Below are 9375 nucleotides of genomic sequence, written 5' to 3' on the forward strand. Positions count from 1 at the left end.
AATTGCCTGCCTAAAACACAAAGGGCCATGAGACTTTTCATTGTTCCGTCTCTTTTACCTGCCATACCCTGGTACAAAACAAAATCAAACCCGTTACCATTGAGTCAATTCCGACTCATGGCAACCCTGTAGGACAGACTAGAACTGTCCCCACGGGGTGGATTCGAACCAGGGCTCTCATACTCTGTTAAAAAAAAAAAAAAAAAATTTTTTTTTTTTTTGTCCTGTAAATAGACTAGGAAATATTTTAGTTTCTAAAATGCTGACTACTCCCTTATCCTTGCTGCAGGCTTGCAGAGTAAGGTTGAGAACAGACTTAATATCATGTAATTACAGTAGCTTTATTACAAACCGACTTTGCATGTTTCTCAGTTTCACGTGTTAGCCTCTTCCGGAAGCTCGGTGTCCTAGAAAACTAAACCTCTCTGCCCGGATTTCCTCAGCACAGCCCAGTGCTAGGCAGACAGAAGGCAAGCTCAGTGGATCCTGCTTGAGCTGAAATGGCTATTTTGTCTTTCTAGTGAACAGAATACTTCTGTTCACTACTGTTTGAATACTTAAAAAAGCACAATAATACCCTTGTGGTTTCCTAGGGAAGTGGTCCAACATCCACTGGCAGAAGATACATTGCAGAATTAGCTGGTCTACCGGGCATGCCAGATGTATGATACCACACGGGACGGTGGACTTTTATTAAATGTCATTCCAAAACCAAACTTTGTTGGCACAATGAAAGGAGGCGTTCTTTTGGGGAGAACTGTGTCTTGCCAGTTTACTGCCTTCAAAAATGGCCCTTTGTTCCAAATGATAAATTGGCATTTTAAAAAATTACTGTAAGCCTATATAACCTCAGTGTCATCAAAGCAGCAATTGGGTAATACAGATTGCATTTCACATTGTGTAATGTGGAAAAAAAAAGAAAGAGACTGAACAAGAACCACTTGGGGTTTGGCAGGCAACAGTTTTGGAAGCCTGTTTTCTAAGGAAGGAAAAGCACTTAGAAGTGCAGTCCAAGGCCAACACGTTCACTGGACCCAGGTGAGCTAATCCCAGATTGGTCCCTTGGGGCTCTCTTCTACCCAGGGAATGCAAAATACCAGGAAATGACAGTCATAAAAGGAAGAAAAGTCTTTTCACATTGACTGATTTTCTCACTGAAAAGACCCTTCTTTCGGTTCACTGCTTTCAATGTGTCCTTCTTCCCAGCCTTTCATTGCCTAGTGACAGCCAATTCAATTGCAGGCCCCCAGCAAGGTATTAGAAAGTGAAAACTTCCTTTCCGAAGAAACCACTCAATGCTGTGGTTTGCTGGGGCAGGAGGTGGAAGGGGAGCTCCAATTAGCAATGGTAACTTTCTTTCCCGTTCTATCCCTGCAGGCTTCAGAGAACTTTGCCAGCAGGCCGGTCCTTCGTTGCCATGGATACCAAGGACATCCCTCAGATTTTACAGCAGATCTTCACCAGCACCATGTTGTCGAGTGTTTAAGAAGTGCCCTTCCTCACCCCAGCGACCCTGGCATCTGAAATAAAATATGAATAAAGAGTACTCTGAAGAAAAGAAGGCCTCTGTGAACTGAACCCATGCAGTGACTGTCCGATGTTTCTGCCACTCCTGGGTCTGCCAACACTTAGCTTGCTCTGTAATCCGAATTCAGAAAAGCAGCCAGAGTGGGCCTTGTGTGTCGAAATCCACAACCATAGCTGGATTTATAAATCATTAGAAGCGAGTTGACCTGTGTTCTGTAAAGGGTCAGGGTTAAAGGAAGGTGGTTTAAGAGCTATGGTACTTGGTCTCTTTCCAGGAGCCTGGGGCACAGAAAGTACCTTGCTTTTGCCTTAATGCATTATCTGGTCATCTAAGATAACGAAAGTGGCCCCATGAAACCAAGCCTTTGATGCCACATTTTGACATTCAGATACAAGTCTGTGCGAACCCACCCAACCTACTTCTACCCAATAATTATTTTTTATTTTCTCACCCACTCTGTGTTGCCCAGAAAACATTGATTACATAGTGTTAAACTCACTGAAACCCTTCCAACAGCAGTGTTTTATAAAAGGTTGAACTTTTTTCAGTAATTCCATTTTCTTGGCCAAAGCCAAGAAGAATCAAAGAACCTTAGATTGCCTCCCATCTCACATGACTTTTTAAAGGTTCTTTAAATGCCAGGGCGGAAGGATAAAGGGTGTCTTGCCTTCCTGTTTCTTCCTGTTCTTCTAGATCTTCTCAAAAGCTCACACTTTTCCGTTTTAGAATCCATAATGTAATGCTCAAGTAGTAAATGCTTACCAGAAAAAAAATATTTAATGAGAGTATTCACATAAAAATTACTTAGTGCAAAGTAAAGACAAGACAGTATGTTTGAACTGAATGGTAATTGGATATTCTTTAGCTATCAAAAAATACTTTTTTTTCCCCCCGAAGCCTGATTCTTCCTTCTTTCCCACCATACCTTATTCCCACCCACTGGGCTGACCCTTATTTATCAGTAGGCCCGATGTCACTTTGTTTAAAATCAAATGCTTCAGCAGGAGTCAGCCCCTTTCTAACCATATAATAAAAAGCTCTTCTCCACCACAGATGGCAAAGTCACAAAGGCTGGTGCACCAGTGTGTGTGCATTCCTATCAGGCGCTGGAAAAGTGAATCTTGTTAATAATGTTACCTCATTCACCCATGTGTATTGAAATTGCATAGATTAATAATTTCGTTTTAACTAATTATAGGACAGAAGAAAAGATAACACCCATTTGCCCTACCACCCTGCCTCCTTGACATTAACTGTCAAATAATAAAAGCGATTGATTTCCAGCGCAGGGAAACTTGCATGGCTTGTCTTGTTTTTCTAGCCAGATGATTACTCTGCATATCGGCTCATCCAGTGATGCAAGCAATTTCGATCCAGTAAGTGCCTTGCATGGAAACCCTGGTGGTGTAGTGGTTAAGACCTATAGCTGCTAACAAAAAGGTCAGCAGTTCGAATCCACCAGCTGTACCTCAGAAACCCTATGGGGCAGTTCTACTCTGTCCTTTAGGGTTGCTATGAGTCAGAATCGATTCGATGGCAATGGGTTTGGTTTTTGGTTTTTAAGTACTTTAAAAGAAGCCCTGGTGGCACTGTGGTTAAGCACTCAGCTGCTAACCTAAAGGTCGGTGGTTTGAATCCACCAACTGCTCCATGGGAGCAAGATGTGGCATTCTGCTGCCATAAAGATTTACAGCCTTGGAAACTCTATGGGGCAGTTCTACACTGTCTTACAAGGTTGTTATGAGTCAAAATCAACTCCATGACAACGGACTTTAAGTACTTTAAAAATGTAACTACATTAATAATAACAACAGCAGCCAGGTTGTTGGGTGCTGTCAAGTTGATTTTTGACTCATGGGGACCCCATGTGACAGACTAGAATTGCACCATAAGGTTTGCTTGGCTGTAGTCTTTATGGGAGCAGATACCAGGTCTTTCTCCCACGGGGAGCTGTTGGGTAGGTTCAAACCACCAACCTTTCAGTTAGCAGCTGAGTGCTAAACCACTACACCAGCAGGGATCCTTAGCCAGGTGCTAGGTCAGTGATGTCACAAGTTCTTTCATTCAATCCTCACAGCAATGCAGGTACATTAAGTATTTTTGACCTGATTTTACAGATAAAGCCAGACTCAGAGAACTAAAGTCACTTGCCCAAGATCTCTGGTATTAAAGTATTGACTTACTACTGAAGGCAATTAGCATGCTCATTTTACAAATAAAGAGACTGAAGCTTAGAGAAGCTCAATAGCCCAGCTCACACAGCCAGGCAGAGGCAGAGTTGGAATTCTAACCCCACGACTGAGCTGGGCCGCCCCTCAGCCCATACCTCACACTGAAGAACCGAGAAGTCAAGCAGTTGTCTTTTTCTCTTTTCCTCCAGTGCTCTTTCTCCTCTCATAAACTGACTACATTTCACAGTACTCTCTTCCTCGCCCTTCTTGTCCTGGGAAGCTCTACCTGCACGCAGTTGGGCGCTCAGAAAAGAGAGGACCAAGGACCCTGGGCACTGCTGGGACACACTTCCAACCGCAGAGAGCTGAGAGAAGGCCCGTCCAAGTGGCTCAGCACCTCAAGGTGCCCCTGTGCTAGAGGGTCACTGCCCCCAGAGCCTTTGGACATCGAATCCAAGAGTGATTGATGAAAGGCCTGGGAACAAATCCTCACCATACATAACTACCTAAGTAGAAGGGTTTTTTTTTTTTTTTTTCTAAACACGGAAAGAATGTTCTCAAGTCATTTAATTTCCCCTTCCCCACTGACCAGACATCCTTTGCAATTGTTATTTAAAAAAAAAAAAAGTATAACCCTTGGCTTTTCTTATTTGTAAAAGGGAAGGATGGTGGGGGTGGGACTTGGAGAGAGAGAAGATGAAGGGTTTGTTTCCACTTCTTGCAGTACCTAAGAAGCCTGTGCATTTATTATTAAATGTACTTAATTATAGGCCTCTCCAAGCTGTTCCCAGGCCCTTCTTGGGTCTGGGAGGTTATAATAAAGGCATTGTGTGCCTCAGGGGGGGTCTTAGTGAAAGGAGTATAAACCCCATCGCTATAAGCAGTGAGCGCATGTAATGCTGAGAAGATTCATTGTTACCCGTGAAGGGCCACAAGGAATGAATGTCACGAAGAGCGGCATTACAGGGTATGTACTCCCCCAGAATCATTTGTGGGCCCCACCGAGATGACGTCATCCCGGAAGGGGCAGCTAGCGAGCCAAAAGAAGCGGATCAGAGCAGAAGTACTTGAGCCATGCTCAGAATGAATCATTTAATTCTTTACACCCTTTCCTGTGAGCCATCAGAGGAGGAGAAATCTGTCAATGCCAGCAAGATTTCCTCTAAACAAACCCTAGGGCTTTGAAAGCCATTTAGTAGTGGCTTTCTGCAGACAGCATCGTTAGATCCCGAAGGGCCAGCTCCGGAGACTTCAACCCTCCCTCTACCTAGCCCCTTCCTGTGCCTGTGGGTCAAACAAAATTAAATTCCTCTTTGAATACAGCAGAGAGATACTGGCTGAGGGAGCAAGTGGAATGGCCATGTATTATATTGCCTTTCTCTCGATCTGTTTCCAGCAATAACAATTACAAGAAATAGTCCAGAAATTCTAGGCCACTTTCTTCTGCCTGGACAGTGCTTTCTCTGGAAGAGCACCTCAGGCATAGTTAAATGTCCACTTGTATTTAGTAAATTGAACGTAACTTTTCATCTCATTATGAAATAAAATGCTCACTTTTTAGAAAATTCCTCTAACCAGTAACATACTTGCAAAATACTTTAAAAAAACCTGTTGTCCTCAAGTCGATTCCGACTGATAGAGACCCTATAGAACAGAGTAAACCTGCTCCTGTAGGGTTTCCAAGGAGTAGCTGGTGGATTCGAACTGGTTAGCAGCCAAGTAAAACACTTAGATGAAGTATAATTTACTACCAATTTCTGGTCAGGGTTATATCACAAAGTTCCTACCTATTAACTTGCTGTGTCAAAAGTACAACTGGTAAAGAAAAAGGAATTCCAATTTTCCATCTTGTGGTGGACAGAATTTATAAACTCTAGGTAGAATTGTCCCTGGGTGGTACAAATGGTTAACATGCTCAGCTGCTAACCAAAAGGGTGGAGGTTTGAGTCCATTTAGAGGTGCCTCGGAAGAAAGGCCTGGTGACCTACTTCTGAAAAATCAGCTATTGAAAATTCTGTGGAGCACACAGTTCTACACTGATACACATGGGGTTACCATGAGTTGGAACTGACTCAACGGCAACTAGTTTGGTTTTTTGATTTTAGGTAGAATCAATTGGAAGGAAGTTCTCGACCTGCTCAGTCATTAACTGCCTGAGGAAACTTGGGCTCATCACTCTGGGTAGCACCAAATGACCCCTGATGCTAAAGTCCTGTGTTCTTATATCTCATTCAGGGAACTGACTTTGTTCCTTGTATACCTTACAAGAGCCACATAATTTCCGTGTGACTTCTGTCCCAGAACTCTGTGCACATATTAAAAACCAAACCCGTTGCCGTTGAGTTGATTCCGACTCATAGCGACCTATAGGAAGGACAGAGTAGAACTGCCCCATAGAGTTTCCAAGGAGCACCTGGTAGATTTGAACTGCTGACCTTTTGGCTAGCAGCCGTAGCTCTTAACCACTATGTCACCACGGTTTCCAAAAAGAACAGCTTCCCTGACCAGGAAACGAACCTAGGCCACAGCAGTGAGAGTGCTGAATCCTAACCACTAGACCACCAGGGAGCGTTGTGCACATATTAGGGAGGGATAATCTCTCTCAGGTTGTGCAGAGGATTTTGGCACCTATACCAATTATTCTAACAAAATAGTGTTACTTGCTGAATATGGCTTTTAAAGTTATGCAAGTGTCAGGAGAACTGGACAAGAAGGGTTTTCCCCATCAGCTGACCAGGTACTGCTGCTGGATAGTCCTCCACAAACTCTCTGCCCATTGTCTCTTACTTGGCTGTCTTAAAACACAATGACGTATCTGTTTATCTGCATGGTGCCAATCCAAAAGAATCAGGAACTGGAAAACGACTGTGTGCCCAGAATGAGGACTGACCTTTGTGCGGCAGCTGAACAATGCACAATTGTTTTGTTTTTAATTGTTAAGTCCCACTAAACAAAAACCTCCTCCAGAGAGGGGAAAATGCTTGCCAAGCAAAAATCTGAAGTTGAGAATGATTGGACACTCTTTTCAGACTAAGCGCTGTCCAGGGCTTTAACCTTCAAACAGAGGCCACATCTGTTCTTGCGCCGCCACGCACATTGGCTTTGGAATGCCTGGATTACATAATTGTAAAATCGAGTGGTGCTTGTGGTATTTGACCAGTCAGAGCAAAGTGTGACACTCTTTTAAGGTGGTTTGGATCCAGGGGGAAGAGAAGCCATCATGTTCTGCTATAGGACCTCTTACCAAGGGGACATGTGAATGCTAAGCAGCAGCTGTCCCCTCATAGGGGTCCTCCCTCTCAACAGGCACCAGGGGGACCATGAGTTTTCCTTTCTCTCACAGGCTTCAGTGGAAGCACCTTGGAGGTGCCAGACCTTCCTCTGCGGGAACAATCAGAAGCATTTGCCAATAAACTCAGACTCCAAATGAGTGTCAGATTGTAAAGTTTTATTAAAACTAAATGCAACTCTAGAACATTTGTAATGGTAGCTGGGTTTTGACCTGGAAATGGAGGAGAACAGTGTTTGTCTGAACAACCTGTGGGAAGTTTGTCTCCTCTGCAGGCCAGAATGTGACAAGAAAATAATAAGCCTGCCAAGAGTAATTTGGGTAATTGGACCCATTACTTTATTGTCATACATGAAGTCCTGTTGAGTGAAACTTGAAGAAAAATAAATATATTTACTCAGGGTATTAAAGTTGGTTTTTCAAGTGCAATATTTTTATATCAATAAATACTGATGCTAATTTAACCAGATTCTGACCATTTCTTCATCCAGGCACTTATTAGGAAGTCTTCCAGCATTGGGGCCCCTGGAATAGAGCATGTCTCAGCAAAACTAGAGTTGATCTGTTTTCTTTGCAAGAGATTTTAGGGTCCCTGGGTGGTGAAGGAGCCCTGGTGGTGCAGTGGTTGAGAGCTCAGGCTGCTAACCAAAAGGTCGGCCGTTATAAGAATCCACCAGTCGCTCCTTGGAAACCCTATGGGGGCAGTTCTACTCTGTCCTGTAGGGTCACTATGAGTCAGATTTGACTTGATGGCAACGCAGGGTTGGTGTTTTTTTGTTGTTTTTGTTTTTTTGTTTTTTTTTTTGCATGGTGAGAATGGTTTGTGTTCATCTACTAAAGGTTGACAATTCGAACCCACCCGGCAGCACCATGAAAGAAAGACCTGGCAATCTGCTTCCCTAAAGATTACATCCAAGAAAACCCTACAGAGTGGTTCTACTCTATAACACACGGAGTTGCCATGAGTTAGAATTGACTTAATGGCAAGGCTTTTTTGTTTGTTTTAATTTTTATTGTGCTTTAAGTGAAAGTTTACAAACCAAGTCAGTCTCTCATACAAAAACTTATATACACCTTGCTTTTTGGGTATATACTCCTAATTGCTCTCCCCCTAATGAGACAGCACATTCCTTCCCCCCACTCTCTCTTTTCGTGTCCGTTCCGCTAGCTTCTGACCCCCTCTGTCCTCTCCTCTCCAGACAGGAACTGCCCACATAGTCTAGTGTATCTACTTGATCCAAGAAGCTCACTCCTCACCGGTATCATTTTGTATCCCATAGTCCAGTCCAATCCCTGTCTGAAGAGTTGGCTTTGGGAAAGGTTCCTGTCTTGGGCTAACAGAAGGTTTGGGGACCATGACCTCTGGGGTCCTTCTAGTCTCAGTCAGACCATTAAGTCTGGTCTTTTTATGAGAAATTGAGCTCTGCATTCCACTGCTTTCATGCTCCCTCAGGAGTTCTCTGTTGTGTTCCCTGTCAGGGCAGTCATCGGTTGTAGCCGGGCACCAACTAGTTCTTCTGGTCTCAGGATGATGTAGTCTCTGGTGTATGTGACCCTTTCTGCCTCTTGGACTCATAATTACCTTGTGTCTTTGTCATTCTTCATTCTCCTTTGGTCCAGGTGGGTTGAGACCAATTAATGCATCTTAGATGGCCACTTGCTAGCGTTTAAGACCCCAGATGCCACTCTCCAAAGTGGGATGCAGAATGTTTTCTTAATAGATTTTATTATGCCAATTGACTTAGATGTCCCCGGAAACCATGGTCCCCAAACCCCTGCCCCTGCCTTGCTGGCCTTCGAAGCATTCAGTTTATTCAAGAAACTTCTTTGCTTTTGGTTTAGTCCAGTTGTGCTGACTTCTCCTGTATTATGTGTTGTCTTTCCCTTCACCTAAAATAGTTCTTATCTACTATTTAATTAGTGAAAACGGCAAGGGTTTTTTTTTTTTTTTTTTTTTTTTTTAGGTCCCGTGCAAAATTCAGTCCTGCAGGCACCGGTCCAGAAAGGAACACTGTGGGCCCAGCAACAATCAAATGAGGAAGCAGTGTCAGTGGCCAGCCTTGGCTTTGCCCCCTGGGAGTGGTTCCCATAGAACCCTGGACTGGTCATAGAGTCTGAGGGTCCCACAAGCCCAAGCCAGGATGCTTGGATTCCAGAGCGTTTGGCACAAAAAAAAATAACACGGCAGATGATTATGGGTACTGGAGAAAGGCCAGGGCTTAGTTAATGGCAAATGGGTTGGGAAATTAAACAAAAAAAAAAACCCCACTGCCATCAAGTCGATTCTGACTCACAGTGACACTGTAGGACAGAGTAGAACTGCCCCCTAGAGTTTCCAAGGAGCACCTGGTGGATTTGAACTCTGACCTTTTGGTTAGCAGCCGTAG

At 43.7% G+C, this 9375-nt stretch overlaps 1 protein-coding gene and 1 non-coding gene across 3 annotated transcripts in view; one reads left to right on the plus strand and one right to left on the minus strand.

Moving 5' to 3' along the window:
* The window catches only part of VWA8 (von Willebrand factor A domain containing 8), a 481697-nt gene extending 478844 nt beyond the window's left edge, over positions 1-2853 (plus strand). For both annotated transcript variants that reach the window (XM_049853196.1, XM_049853197.1), the window contains one exon: positions 1378-2853. In XM_049853196.1, coding sequence (XP_049709153.1) covers positions 1378-1486 — 109 coding nt within the window. In that variant the 3' untranslated portion in view covers positions 1487-2853. The remainder of the gene's footprint in view (positions 1-1377) is intronic.
* Positions 2854-6195: 3342 nt separating this feature from the next.
* Positions 6196-6267, minus strand: TRNAE-CUC (transfer RNA glutamic acid (anticodon CUC)). Its single transcript has one exon. It is a non-coding gene; the product is annotated as a tRNA-Glu (tRNA).
* Between the last annotated feature and the right edge of the window lie 3108 nt (positions 6268-9375).

Source organism: Elephas maximus, chromosome 14, assembly GCF_024166365.1.
Source record: "Elephas maximus indicus isolate mEleMax1 chromosome 14, mEleMax1 primary haplotype, whole genome shotgun sequence".
NCBI classification, from domain to species: domain Eukaryota; kingdom Metazoa; phylum Chordata; class Mammalia; order Proboscidea; family Elephantidae; genus Elephas; species Elephas maximus.